Raw genomic sequence first — 15673 nt, 5'->3', positions numbered from 1 at the left:
GTTCCAGAAAGATATTTTTCCAGCTTAAATTATCATCAATACGGACATCTATGAATTTTCAAATATTCACCTTACTATGAAACGTAAAAATCTGTAGACGAATGTTTGGTCGGTACACCAACCGATAATCTCAGAAGTAACTCATAAAACTCCAACTGGCAACAGAAAGGAGTGTTGAGGAAATATAGTGAGTTAGTTAATGTAGTTTTAAAGCCTTAATAAGTATTTTACGAAAGCGTCTGTGTGGATTTTAGTCTCTATGGAAGCGAAATGTGGATGACAAACTCTAGGGAGAAACGACGATTACATAGGCATTTAGAAATGTGATGCTGCAGAAGAATTGTCATGAATATATGCTTACGTTCAAAAACTAATTAAATGATGCCGAATTGAGTTGGGCCTGAGAAACTTCATTGCACAATGTGACGGGATAAATTTATAAGTTGATGGGATCGATCCTGAGGCACGACGGAATTTTCAAATTGGTTATTTAAGCAAGTGTAATGGTGGGCTGAGGGGGGGGGGGTGTTCTAAGGATACCATTGCTAGACTACAGTAAACAGATTCAATGACATTAGTTACCATAGTTCTGATGCAGATACTTGCACGAAACCTTCACCTGGAGATCTATCTTAGACCAGTATCTAAGATGAAGATTGGATGAACACATGGTTGGAGAGATTTGTCTTTAATTTTTAATTCTATGTCATTGTTTAGTAATCGGCTATTGAATGTTTATCTTACGTGTGTTCTGTTATTCATGCTCATTCAACTTCTCTTTGTGTTAATCGAAGGCATATAATAATATAACCTAACAGAAAACTCAGAGATTCAGTATATTAATTTAAATATTAAAAGTTATTTAACTTTTGAATGGTCTCTCGTCTGAAGATCTAAGCATTTCAACTTTTTGTAATTTGCTTTTGTGAAAGATAGATTAAATATCCAAATTAGTCACCCTCTTTCATGCTACTGATAAATTTTGTTTAGTGGTTAATAGGAAAGATTTATTCCAGTCCAGTCATTACGACTTTAGCTTGCGATGGTTTCTGTGAATTTGTTAAACAAAGACTTGGATGCTTCCTAGTTTCTTTGAGCCAGTTAGGACTGATTTTCTCCATTGCTAAGTGAGGTATTTCTTTCTTTCAGTAGACTGATGTGCTCGGCACTCCGATATTCATAAGGCTGACGTTCGATGCTTAACTTATTCGCTCTGCTTTTGCACCCAATAACTCACAACATGCTCCTTGGGCGCTATCTTGAATTTCCTAAGAGTCAGGAAATGCACTGTGACATGACGAAACAACGACTGTCATAGCAGCATAAGCAGTACATAGTTGTGGGTTCTTTGAAGTGAACATATTTTGGTAAATTACAGTTTCGGAAAGTTATGTGAGCCATGTAATAATTTATGCGGAGGACAGTCATACATTTTGCTTACATAATAAAGAATTTTTGCTTTATTCAGTGTTACAATAATGTATCTGATCACTGCGGTATAGTTGAGACTCAGTAACTGACCAAGCTAAAGTTCTGTCAGTCATCCTGTTACGGAAAATAAGAAGGTATCATCGTTTAGAGGCGTTATATGTATTCAGCATAATGGAAAAGGTAGATGATTTAGTATTTGTTCTTGGAAACTGATGTCAGTTCAGAAAGTTAAAAAAAGTAACTGAAGAAGTTCTAGTAAAATTCTTTATTCAGAGAAATAATATTACTGACTATATACACATCATAAATTGGAAAACATTTACTTAAAACTGAGGAAAAATGAATTCTTTGTAATAGTTTTCACGCTCTCCGGGAAGAGCTTGTTGTACGGAACGGTGTCGAAGACGTACTGCGCCTGCTGCTTGTACACCTGCTCCATCCAGTCCTCCATGGGGCCCAGCATCTCGCGCTCCACGATGGGCGATGCCATCGCGTTGATCAGGGCGTTGCCTGCGGCCTCTGCAAGTGTGAGGATAGTCTGCTTTTAGTGTGCGGTATGAAAGCCGTCAGCACCTCACTTGTAGACGCCAGACACATTGAAATTCTGGATGTGTAAGCAGATCAGTTACCGGGATTACTTACAGATAGCAGACTTCTACTATTCTAAGGTGTGCACGGAAACAAAAGGTGGAAACAAAATATATCCAAGCACAGAAAAAGTTCAAATAAATGGTTTGCTATGCCAAAGAACAGTTCACTGGAACAGGAGTTACAACTTGTTCGAATCACAAGATTTCTAGCTGGTTTTGTTACGGTGATGTTGGATTCAGCCAAGTGTAAGACGAAAGACTTGTATCTCATTCCCAAGTAGATGTTATTTGTTAATATCACTCTGGAAGGCATCACATCAGGAAAGAACTTTCATACTGTAAACTTGTATGGCTAATGAGATTTGTGTGTAAAGTAGGCGATAATATCGTCACAAGTAAACACTGATGTGAATTTGTGCCTTAAAAACTGAAACAAGTGTCATAAAGAAGGAGAAAGCACGATAATGTGATTAAGTACTACCGTAGTTTCAGGTAGTCATCGCGTAAGTTACGTGGAGTATAGATTTGGCACCAACGTATGAGGTTAAATAAAAAATACTACGACTTCACAGTGATTGAAGCATCTTATATACGTTGATATGTAAGCAGCATGTTGTCGATATATTAATTGGGTTTTATGAAACACCATTTTAAGTGTGCGTGTGTGACATACCAAGAGGAGGGAAGCCTCCGAATAGGCCAGTGAGCTTATAGGAAGTCTTCCCGTAGGTGTACTTCGTCTTGGCGGAGTCCAGTTGCAGATAAGTCTCGCCGTTGCGTCGAGTGACAGGGTGTCCCTTGTAAGTTACGTCTGCTGTAGAGTCGACTGAAAGGGAGAAGAAATAAATCATAAGAAAGAGTAATCGCTTGTGAGCCAATTATTTACAATGAACTTACAGCTGCACTATGAGGCAATGTGATTTTATGTTGCAATTTTAATAAACTCCCTTTTATTTTGTTTTCATCTCCCTTTCCTTACAAGTCTATAGTTTATTACCACACGCATATAAATACCAAAGGACCACTTACTGTTAGGCACGGAATACTTACTCATTGTAAGTTTGAATCGGCCGTTGCCTCTCATAGGAATGCCCTTAATAACTTCTTCATCGAGAGTGTAGATGCCTTCCATCACCAAGGCACCAGGGGTGTGAGCAACAACATGAATGGTGTGGTTCTCCACGTCCACTCTGGCAAAACAGGAATACATTTTCAAAAACGTTAAACAGGAAAACTTATGGCAAGTGATAGATCAGATTTTAAAACGATGAATATTGTGATTATTTCTTAATGTAACGTTGTCGGGACTCACTGCAAGTCGTCGAGAACGCTACGTGCGTGACCAATCATGACGATGTCGTCCAGCTTGAAATTGAGCCTGAGGAGAGGCGTGTCGGCCCTCAGAATCAGGGGTGGGATCTGCGTCAGTGGGTCGATGGGTTTCGCCCCGATGCTGGGGAGACCTGTAGACGAAACGACGTCTCAGAAGCTTTAAACGGTTATTATGAACCGAGGCACCATTTGCTACGAATCTCGCAAATCGTGATAAGTAAAGTGGTCACAAAGATGTGTAAAGTGAAATACGAGGATAATATTTATGCGATAGCTGACGTCCATCTGCAATTTACGATGAGACACATTTCTGCAAAGCGGAAATCATTACGTGGCATAAGATGGGATGGCCAGATTCGATAACCATGTTATTGTAGTATTCCCTGGAATGAGTTTTGAAAATGGCTTTTTGGAATAGATGGATTTGTAAGTCATTCCTTCATGTTATGTAGTTTTACTTCTTTTCTTTTTTTTGTACGCATATCTTCCCCGTCTTATAAACACCTTAATATCCTTCTGCCTTGTGATTTTCTACATATTATCTGGCCTATATATTTAATGAATTATGGTAAAAATCTATGCTGAAATATTAGTTCCAGAAGTCAGAGACTGATTTCTAATACATCATGTTTTTCATACAATGATGACACAACTTTCAGAGATAATAGTGAACGAAAAATTTATCAGGGAAAAGGAAAGCATGGACGGGGAGCAATTCAGTTCAGGTCTGAGAGTAAGGATGGGAAAATTTAAATTTGCTTCAGAGTATGATAAAAATGGAAGTACACACAATATGTGGTAAATTTACTATACGTAATTTCAGATTCAGATATTAGCCCTTCCCCTTCATCCCTTAGAAATCTGGAGCGTGACTCCGTTTACAAGACTGTACTGACGCTGAGAAGTGCCTGGCGTTTAGCTGTACGGTGTGGTGTGGTCTTATGTTAGTACTTACCACCTGCCAAGAGGGAGAGCGCCGACTGCAGGGCGTTCCGGCGGCAGGTCACGACGTCAGGCTCGTTATCGGGACACGTCCTCACTCCCAGGCCACTGGGGGACGGGTCATCTGAGGGACAAACACCAGATCAAGGAATTACTTATCACAGAGTTTACCTTGAGCACTAGCACACGTTGTATTTTGTGGTGAATCCAGTTAATATATGTTTCCAGTCAGGTGCTGGGAACGTGCGTCGTTTCGGTAAGCGCACTCTCATTATCTGCAGATAGGGGGCGATTATTCGTAACCTATTATTAAACATTTGCAGTCTCCTAGTCAGTAAGACACAAGCAGAGAAAAGAAAAATACCTTCTGATCAGCTAATGAACACGTTTCTTAATATCTCTAGCGTGACAATAGGATCTTATTGACAACGGCACCTTTCATACCTCTATTCTTTCAATCGATGTTCACGTGCATAAATGTGTCTGAAAGTGAGTGAAGATCTTAGGAGCGCATTCAAAGCTCTTTAGTTTTCTGCTGTTGTTTTGTTCATTCTGCATCTCTATCTGCATGGTTACTCTGGAAGTCACAATTAAGTGCCTTGCAGAGGGTTCATCGAACCATTTTCAAACTACTTCTCTACAATTCCATGGGAAAAAGGAACGTATAAATCTTTCCGTTGGAGCTCTGATTTCTCTTATTTTGTTATGATGATCATTTCTCCCTACGTAGGTGGGTGTCAACAAAATATTTTCGCATTCGGAAGAGAAAGTTGGAGATCGAAATTTCGTAAATAGTTTTCGCCGCAAAGACAACCGCCTTTGTTTCAGTGACTGCCACCCGAAATCGCGTATCGTATAAGTGACACTCTTACCCCTATTTGCGCGATAACACGAAACGAGCTGCCCTTCTTCGCACTTTTTCGATGTCCTCCGTCAATCCTACCTGGTAAAGATCCCATACCGCGCAGCAGTATTCCAGCACAGGACGGACAAGTGTAATGTAGGCTGTCTCTTTAGTGAGTTTGTCGCATCTTCTAAGTGTTCTGCCATCAAAGCTCTTTCTTTGTTTCGTTTTGCCCACAACATTATCTATGTTGCAAACAATCTATGGGGGCTGCTCAGATTATTACCTAGATCATTTATATAAATCAGGAACAGCAGACGGCCTATAACACTACCTTGGGGAACACCATATATCGCTTCTGTTCTACTCGATGATTTACCGTCTGTCACTACTAACTACGATTTCTCTAAGAGGATATCACCAATGAAGTCACAAACTGAGACGATACTCTATATGCACACAATTTGATTTATAGTCGCTTGTGAGGAACGGTATCAAAAGCCTATTGGAAATCTAGGAATATGGAATCGATCTGAGATCCCTTGTCGACAGCACTCATTACTTCATGGGAATAAAGAGCTAGCTGTGTTGCACAAGAACGATATGGGTTAGTTTTGAACGTTATTTGGAAAAATAACTTCGTGAGTATGAATAGAACTTTCAGGGTAATAATCTATTTCTACCATAAGATCAAATACAGATTTGTAGCATTGGACGAGAAATAGAATGGCGAGGAAGTTGTCGGATTATTTTTTAAGAACCACAGAGGCTAGACAGGCGTGAGCGCCGGCTTACCACCAATTCGTGCGTCGACTGCAGCGACGACGAGCAGGGCGATAACGGCGGCGAGCTGCATGGTGGTGCTGCGCTGTGCTGCCAGAGCTGCCGAGAGCTCGCTGTCCGGACTTTATATAGGGGGTTCGCGCCGCACTTGCTGCTCCCTTCGCGTCCCTCTGCGAAGACGACGGTACTTCGTAGTGCCGACGCCGTCAGTAGTTGCGTAACATGTTGCACTACGTGAAGTCGGTACTGGGGCACAAACCAAGGATGCCGAGGTACGAAGTATACAAATGTCGCTCCCTTCCCGGCAACTCGTATACGTGCAGCGCAGTTTAGTGAGATTCTATCGCTATTGATAACGCATCTCACTGACGAAATCCGAGATAAAATTTGAAATCCAATGTTTAACCCGAAGAAGCACTGATAAATTTTCTAGAATAAGGAATCAGTATTTAGAGCAGCACGCTTAAAATACAACAAGAGTCGAAATTACCATCAAGTAACACATTATTAGATGTTGGGATTTCTTGATAGACCATATGTTCGTTTAAAACGTATAAATGAGTGTTATTAAAAAACAAAATTAATTACTATAATTTGTGAAGCTGTATTTACGTCTATATGCCCATTTGTCTCTGCCAGTAACTATCATAACCCGTCTTAGTGGTTTCTTTTACAACAGAAACTTTACCTTATTTACTATTGATACATCATATTTCTTATATATTTTCGTAATGTTCCCCAACTAAAGCCAACTGGCATAAAAGTTATTTGACTATCGTACCACGTCTTAATATAAAAAATGTATAGTTTTTGTAGCGTTATGATCCGGTACGATTCTCAGAAAAATTTTATATAAAGTTTGGTCAGTTGTTGTACACATTTACGTAAAAATTTTGTCATAACTGCAGAGGTTCATTTCTTTTCAATACGGCAACAACAAACAGAAAAACAGAGACTGTTAAATTTTTTGTAAGCGAAAGGAGTGAAGTGAAGTATTAACGAATCATTTTCGCTTTCTAATTTGTCACACACATTTTATTGCCAAGCGATTTACATCCAGTTTACCATAAATTTATACGTTTAGCACATTTCTGTATCCGTTTTTCTTAATTTGCATACAGTTTCGCATAACTGACATGATAGTTCACCTAAAAAACCTCAGTACTCGAAAGTCTAAAAGAGTCTACCCCGTTGGCAAGTTTTAAATACCTGACGTAAATTCCAAAAGTATGCACCATGGTTCAGCAAGCTCTTAGCAAATTAGAACTACATTATTACGTATGACCACTGCTACACCTCAAATAGCCCACCAAAATGCGGTCGTTTACCAGTTTTTCGAGTAAATACCTTCCGCCGGCATTCATTTCGAGATTTTCTTTGTTTCCTGAGCCTTGAAGTGCAATACATTTTTATCAAGAGAGCAATATGACTTCTTTCCTTTATGGACACGATTAGTCGTGGGCCAAGTGATGATTACATCCTGCGATGTGGGATGTATAGAAGAAATACCGTGGACATAGACAGATAATTGTCGTAGGTGACCAAATGCCTGCTAGATTAGTCATAAGCGTCTAAACGTGAGCGTCCATGGCCTATCGACAAAACGCGTAGGTCAGACGCTAGCCAGGTCTGTAACCATAATATCTGGAGTAGGCAACAGTGGAGTGTAAGACTGTGTCCATACTTGATCTGATATGAAATGTGTCTCATTCCTGTACATAGCTCTGTGTGTTGTGAAATATACAGATGCACTAAAGGAATGATTGGAGCTGAGTTTCCGGTGGGTGCTGAGATTGTTACAGACGACGAGTAAGCTTCTGTTGGGCAAGGATGGAGCAGAAAATTTAAAAGTAACCATACTATCATTTACTCTTTGGCACAGTGTCATCTTTGTTGAATTGGGTGATACCATTTTAGACCGATTCTGCCAATTACATTACATCGATGGTCGAGTGAGGATAGTAAGTAGTCCAGACGAATGTTATACGACACTTTCTTCATGAGACTCTCAGATAGTATGTGGACTGTGTGGTTATTACAAAAGGCAAGAAGTTATTCCTCACCACCATTACCAATTTATAGCTAATCCTGCCCCTCAATAGATGGCATTCTCCTCAGGGAACACGTTTGACGTCTGGTGGCCTCTCTTTCTCAGTACCGAATCTGTCCATGTAAGGACAGAGTAGAGCTACGGTTGGTGAGGATGCATATTAGAGTAAATAATCTGTCTGCCGTATGAGGCCGGGCGAAGTGGCCGTGCGGTTAAAGGCGCTGCAGTCTGGAACCGCAAGACCGCTACGGTCCCAGGTTCGAATCCTGCCTCGGGCATGGATGTTTGTGATGTCCTTAGGTTCGTTAGGTTTAACTAGTTCTAAGTTCTAGGGGCCTAATGACCTCAAGAGTTGAGTCCCATAGTGCTCAGAGCTATTTGAACCATTTTTGCCGTATGAGTTCGGAATCTACACTTTCGAGCAAACTTAGATGTCACAGAGTTCAACTTCACCGTCCCTCTGAACAATAATCTGTTCAGTTTTAGGACATCTGATGCTTTATACTTTCTATCCAGTGTCGTCTGCGTTCAAATTTCATGCGCAGAAGAAATAAAAACGTTTTGGTGCTATAGATCTTGCGACATATTAGTTGTATTAGTTGGTTAGAAATAATTTCGGAGGCGATGAATTTGTAGTCTGCAGAAATTGTGCTATATCGTACTGTATCTATAATCTAATTTTTACTGCGACATTTGAAATGTAGGACACGGATAATTTTCAGTTGCAGTCAGTGACAACATAAATAACTGTGTCTAACAGCTTGTGCACATGCGTATGGGATGATCATATACGCCCGATCATACAGAAGGCAGATGACAGACTTTCGCGTAACGAAAAGTCACAGAAACTTGGAAAAGCTAAAGAATGAATTATAGATTTATAGGAACCTTTGAGCTAGGTTCCGACACTCTTATAATTGTTTTCTCCGGAAGGAATAATGAGCTTTGTTACGGCACATGCTGATGAAGTAAATTGAATAAAGCTAAACGACTCTTTTCGCATGAGACACTCATTTTACAAAGTCAAACAATCACAAGCCACTTAGGAATACAGCAACAGAGTATTTTAGAAGTGTATTGTTGTGGAATAGTAAAGAGTTGGAAACATGGAATACTGTCAAAATTTCGTTGCCTATGGCAAGAGCCAGAGGCAGTTGGTTAGCCAAGAGGTAAGAGGATTGCACATGTATCGGAATGTCTCATCACGCTGGGGCAGTGGACTGGTTACACACAACAGGCGAGAGAGAATTGCTTAGGATGCGGGTTTGTGTTAGATGGAGACTTCGTAGAGTGTAAGACAGAGGTATAGCGTCAGCCGTATTGCATTTCATAACTTCGCATAAGTTTGACTTAACAACACGTAACTCTGTCAAAAAAATGGTTCAAATGGCTCTGAGCACTATGGGACTCAACTGCTGAGGTCATTAGTCCCCTAGAACTTAGAACTAGGTAAACCTAACTAACCTAAGGACATCACAAACATCCATGCCCCAGGCAGGATTCGAACCTGCGACCGTAGCGGTCTTGCGGTTCCAGACTGCAGCGCCTTTAACCGCACGGCCACTTCGGCCGGCTAACTCTGTCACAAGAACACCTTAGGGGTGAGTACGACAGATAAATCAGCAGTATAAGTGGAACGAATGCGTTCATTACAAACGAGCATGACGTCAGGACGTCGCTCGTGCATTCTTTAAATACGCCAGCTTTGATAGCAACAAGGCACTCGCAGTTAGACTTGCAGTCATATGTGTACTGGGACGCTGCATAGCGCTCAGCTCGGTGATCGATATGTTAATCTTTATTAAGGAGATGTTGCAGTAGGGGCGGCCCATCCAGCTGCAGACGTGACGGGAGAGTACCACCTCTGGTCCTCTCTGCTGCCACTCTCAATCATCAACCCAGTATTAGCAGACGTCGCAGCAGACTCGCTCGCCATCAATGCTGACCACATCAGTGAGCCGTCGTCAAGATCGTGCAGGGCCTATGCCCTGTGCATCCGCCGTCACAACCAGGTGAGCCGACGATGCTGGGGTACTGCAGCCCCTTCCGCCTGTCCACCGCGGACGAGCCACCAGCAGGAGCAGGGAAGAAGACGTGGTGGGATAGAATACACTCTGCACTACGAGAACGCTTCTCATGCCGATAGCGCCGGAGTTCCAATTCGGAGCCTCCTAAGCACAGCAGCCTGCTGTCCACCGCCTAGCTGGCCGGCCAGCCGGGCGCCGCCACCCACTCGCGGCCGAAGTAAGGGCGTTCCACCGCTATGTCACAGCACGTGGCGATGCGCTAGCCAAGACTGATGCGGCCCGGTGCTGGTGTCATCACTCTGAGTCAGCGAGGACTCGGTGAAGGTCGTTGATATCACCCAGCTCAGCCAGCTTGTGTTATGCGGGCCACATTGTACTCAGCGGTAATAAAGGTGTCATGAATTAATAATGTTTCTTTGACGTTTCTGACTTGTGCACAGTCATTTCCTAACATCCTGTCAACTGGAGAGGTCACCCCTCTGCTTCCATTCCACCGTAGGCGACCGGGGCCACCGGAGCGCCTACAGATTTGCTGTCAGAAGTCTTGTGCCCACCGCCTACGGATATCGTATCAGGAGTGTTCGAACCGCCCACTACAGTGTTGGCCTGCTGATCTGGTATCTGGAGTCGTCGACACCGCCACTGCAGGACTGACACCATAGAGTTGCGGTCAGAACTGTCGACTCTACGCAGCCTTGTGGTAAGTGCATGAGGCGATTTTTGTTAATAATTATGGATGCACGTTCTTTGTTGGGAGTGCACTTTGTGAGACCTGCGGAAACAGCAGATTTATCTGAGTTTCAGGGATACAGTTGGGAAACGTACTTGGTACCAGTCAGATGTACTGTGGGTACTTTAATGGGGCATGGGGAGCCATGCATGAGCTTTGTACCAGTAGAATGTTCAATTTGTAGACGGTTTGGTCACGCAGCGCACAATTGTAGAGTGTCGCTGGGCAACAACAAGACGGAAGAATTAATTTTGTTTGGTTGTGCTTTGTGAGTCTTGTTTGTCTTCTTGTGTGTAGTGCTCAACTGTGACAAAGGAGTTGAGTAGCTAGTGTAGTTATTGTTCTGATGAGTAAATTCAGTATAGAGTAAGTTGTTGGTAATTTGCACAAATCATGACGGAAACGAGATCCGTTAGTACTGAAATGAGTATGGCTGCTTTGATGGAGCAAGTCTCAAAATTGTTAGAAGAGAATGGGCAGAATAAGTTACATCATGTTGAATTAATGACGCAAATGGAGATCTTGCGTTCGGCGCAAGGTTCGCAAACGGGTTGAAGTGGGTGCACGTCAGTAGCAATGTCCAACCTTGCAATATATTCTTTAGTAGCTGACCTGATCATGCCTTTCTCATGTAAAACAACAGAGGATGTCTCAGAGTTCATTAACGCTGTTTTGGCAACAGCTGCAATGAGTAGATTCTTGTTCAGAGGGACGGTGAAGTTGAACTCTGTGACATCTAAGTTTGCTCGAAAGTGTAGATTCCGAACTCATACGGCAAAAATGGTTCAAATGGCTCTGAGCACTATGGGACTCAACTCCTGAGGTCATTAGGCCCCTAGAACTTAGAACTAGTTAAACCTAACTAACCTAAGGACATCACAAACATCCATGTCCGAGGCAGGATTCGAACCTGGGACCGTAGCGGTCTTACGGTTCCAGACTGCAGCGCCTTTAACCGCACGGCCACTTCGGCCGGCCTCATACGGCAAACAGATTATTTACTCTAATATTCATCCTCACCAACCGTAGCTCTACTCTGTCCTTACATGAACAGATTCGGTACTGGGAAAGATAGGCCACCAGATGTCAAATGTGTTCCCTGTGGAGAATGCCATCTATTGAGGGGCAGGATTAGCTATAAATTGGTAATGGTGGTGAGGAATAACTTCTTGCCTTTTGTAATAACCACATAGTCCACATACTATCTGAGAGTCTCATGGAGAAAGTGTCGTATAACATTCGTCTGGACTACTTACTATCCTCACTCGACCATCGATGTAATGTAATTGGCAGAATCGGTCTAAAATGGTATCACCCAATTCAACAAAGATGACACTGTGCCAAAGAGTAAATGATAGTATGGTTACTTTTATATTTTCTGCTCCATCCTTGCCCAACAGAAGCTTACTCGTCGTCTGTAACAATCTCAGCTCCAATCATTCCTTTAGTGCATCTGTATATTTCACAACACACAGAGCTATGTACAGGAATGAGACACTTTTGACATCAGAGCAAGTATGGACACAGTCTTACACTCCACTGTTGCCTACTCCAGATATTATGGTTACAGACCTGGCTAGCGTCTGACCTACGCGTTCTGTCGATAGGCCATGGACGCTCACGTTTAGACGCTTATGACTAATCTAGCAGGCATTTGGTCACTTACGACAATTATCAGTCTATGTCCACGGTATTTCTTCTATACATCCCACATCGCAGGATGTAATCATCACTTGGTCCACGACTAATCGTTTCCATAAAGGAAAGAAGTCATATTGCTCTCTTGATAAAAATGTATTGCACTTCAAGGCTCAGGAAACAAAGAAAATCTCGAAATGAATACGGTCGGACGTAACTACGTTGCGTATGGCAAATTTGCGACTTGCAGTGGAAGCCAAGACGTTCGTGATGTACTATGAGACGCTTAGTAAGGCGAGCACGTTTGAAGAATTGGCAGATGGGTTACGACAAAGATATCGTAAGCAGAAGAGTGCAAGATATTTAGGGAGAAGTTAGCTAATTTGACACAGAAGGTCAATCATACAGTGGAGTCTTTTTCAGATTGGATACAGAAAATTAATTCGCAGACCTATGAATTATCGAGTAATCCTGATGCCGGTCGTGTATTACTACAAGAGGCAGAAAACAGAGCCCTCGATATATTGCTCAGGGGAATTCCTGCAGAATGTCTCGTAGGGTTAGTATGGAGAATCCAGGGGATTTAGCTGCAGCACTGCGTATTGCAACGCATCTGCAGGAGACGGACAATGCAAGAAGGGTTCGCAATGATAAATGCATCTTTGCGTCGGAGAGGAATTGTTACCATTGTGGGAGGAGAGATCACGTGAAGGCTCAATGCAGACAGCCGTAGTGCTATGCTTGTAAACGCTACGCTCACAAGGCGAATGAGTGTCGTAGTAAGCAGAATGGTAACGCGAATAAATGGGAAAAAGTGTTAAACGGGAACGGGAGTGTTTCGTCGGTCGGAAGGCATTCCCGGTAAGCAGAAGTACGGTGAAAACTAGTACAGAGGATAACAGATGTAAGTTTTTGATTGATACAGGGGCACATGTATCTGTTGCTAGTCTAGACCGCGTGGGTAGGAGAAGACTAGGTACTCCAAGGTATAGATTACGTGGAGTAGGGAATAATGAGTTGCAATCATTGGGTACAACACAGCTCGTTTTTAAGATTGGAACTCTAGAGTTCGGAGAGCAAATGGAAGTGTTGACAACTGTGGGACTAGGATATTCTGTGATTCTCTGACTGGACTTCCTCGATAAACACCATGGCAAAATTAGTCTTTCACAGCGTACAGTTGAACTTAGTGGAAACTTGTTTTCAATGGGTACAACAGCTGTAAATGTTTCTACGTCGCGAGGTGCATCCCTTGCTAAGATGTCACCAACTGAATCGCGTACAAGGGCATTAAAGATGATTACGCATGTCAAACTGCCTTCGGGTACAGGGAAGTTAGTTTGGTTGTCAGTAGGTACCTATGTACCACAGCAGAGAGCAATGAAGCATTGGATTAAATGCATTGTTTTATTACGAGGAGCGTTGCGCGCGTAACGGATATAAATGGGGAACTGAAGATTCCGGTCAGTGTAGATAATTTTGGGGCAGATGAAGTGAATCTCCCAAAGGGTTTAGTGGTAGCAAGTTTGGAAATACTCGACGATGAGGATATAGGTGAATCCCAAGGTTATTATAACGTCAAGCAAACTGTCAAGGCATCTGTACTACGTGATAAGATTCGTCATTTGGGGAATGGTGATCGGAAAGCTATGGAAGCTTTTTATTAGAGTATTTAGATCTGTTTAATTCAGAAGGTCCATTACCAGCAACTCCTATTACACAGCACCGTATACCGACAGGCGATAATCCGCCTGTCTATTGAAAACCATACAGGATAGCGAAACACCTACAACCACCAGTGGAAGAATTTTTAATCAACAGCTAAGGGACGGTATTATAGACAACAGTGAAAGCCCGTGGTCTGCCAACATATTGGTAGTTCCTAAGAAGTCATTGGACGGTACTAAAAAGTATAGTTTTAGTTGCGACTATCGTTTTTTGAACGCACGAAGTGTAACAGATGTGTATCCAATACCGAACATCACGGAAACATTGGTCAACCAAGGTCGGTGTAAATATTTTTCGACACTAGATCTAAAGAGTGGGTACCATCCGATAGATGTGTCCCGAGGATGGACCGAAGACGGCCTTTACAACAAGCCTTGGTCACTTTCAGTATCGCAGAAAGTCATTTGGGTTGAAAAACGCTCCTGCTAGTTTCCAGCGTCTGTTAGATGGTGTGCTTCGGGGACTGAAACCGAAGATTTCTATGGTATACCTCGATGATGTTACTTTTTCGCGTAATATAGAAGAGAATGTGGAACGACTGAACGAAGTATTTAGTAGGCTAAGAGCGGCAGATCTTACGCTTAATGTCGAGAAATGTCAGTTTGCTCAGACGCAAGTAACTTATCTTGGGCATATTATCAGTCGGGATGGGGTAAGAATGGATCCTCGTCTAACGTCGGGTGTGCGTGGTTTCCCAGTACGACAGACCACCAAACAAGTTCAGCAGTATGTCAGTTTATGTAATTACTACAGACGATATGTAAAGGGGTTCGCGGAAATTGCACATCCATTAACGAGATTGTTAAAGGAGGGTATTAAGTTTGAATGGACAGCACAGTGTCAGGAGGCATTCGAGAAGCTCAAACAGATACTAACGTCAGTCCCAGTGTTGATACTTCTTGATTTCGAACTAGAGTTCATACTATCTTCTGATGCTAGTAGTAGTGCTGTAGCTTGTATTCTTTCTCAGAGGGTTAATGGACAGGAACATCCAGTGGTTTATGCTTCCAGGCAACTGAATAAGGCAGAGGACAATTATTCAACTACAGAGAAAGAAATGTTAGCAGTGATTTACGGTATCTCGTATTTTCGCTGTTATTTATATGGGCGTAAGTTCAACGTGATTACAGATCACGCAGCACTGAACTGATTGTTGGGGCTGAATCAACCTTCGAGTCCTTTAACGAGATGGGCGCTGAAACTAAGTGAATTTGACTACGAGGTAATTCACAAACCAGGGGTACAACATACGAATGCAGATGCGCTTAGTAGAAAAATAGCAGCTGTACAAGTTGTGGGCATAAGTGAGAAGGAGTGGATAAAGGCGCAAGCCACTGACAGAGAGTGTCAATTGTTCCGAACGCAACCGCAGTTTGAAATGCAGGATGGGTTGCTTTGCAGGAAGACGAGGTGCGGACTACGCGTCGTAGTACCGGAGTCACTGAGGGAAGAAGTGTTGAAACAAGCGTACGACCACGTATTGTCGGGTCATGGTGGTAAAAGAACGACTGATAGACGGGTAGCTGAAAGGTTTTGGTGGAAGACACGTCGCAATGACATAGAGCAGTATGTGCAAAA

The 15673-nt window shown here is 42.5% G+C and overlaps 1 protein-coding gene across 1 annotated transcript; it reads right to left on the bottom strand.

Moving 5' to 3' along the window:
• Positions 1-1681: 1681 nt before the first annotated feature.
• Positions 1682-6054, bottom strand: LOC124616678 (putative beta-carotene-binding protein). Its single transcript, XM_047145007.1, has 6 exons — positions 5935-6054; positions 4309-4419; positions 3334-3484; positions 3072-3211; positions 2695-2847; positions 1682-1950 (listed from the first exon to the last, which is right to left on the bottom strand). The coding sequence occupies exons 1-6, from the start codon at positions 5993-5995 to the stop codon at positions 1751-1753; spliced, it is 816 nt and encodes a 271-aa protein (XP_047000963.1). The 5' UTR covers positions 5996-6054; the 3' UTR covers positions 1682-1750.
• Positions 6055-15673: the final 9619 nt, after the last annotated feature.

The sequence above is a fragment of the Schistocerca americana genome, chromosome 5, assembly GCF_021461395.2.
Source record: "Schistocerca americana isolate TAMUIC-IGC-003095 chromosome 5, iqSchAmer2.1, whole genome shotgun sequence".
Lineage (NCBI taxonomy): Eukaryota > Metazoa > Arthropoda > Insecta > Orthoptera > Acrididae > Schistocerca > Schistocerca americana.
Note: the sequence above shows the minus strand (reverse complement) of the source record. Positions and strands in the feature narration are given on the sequence as shown.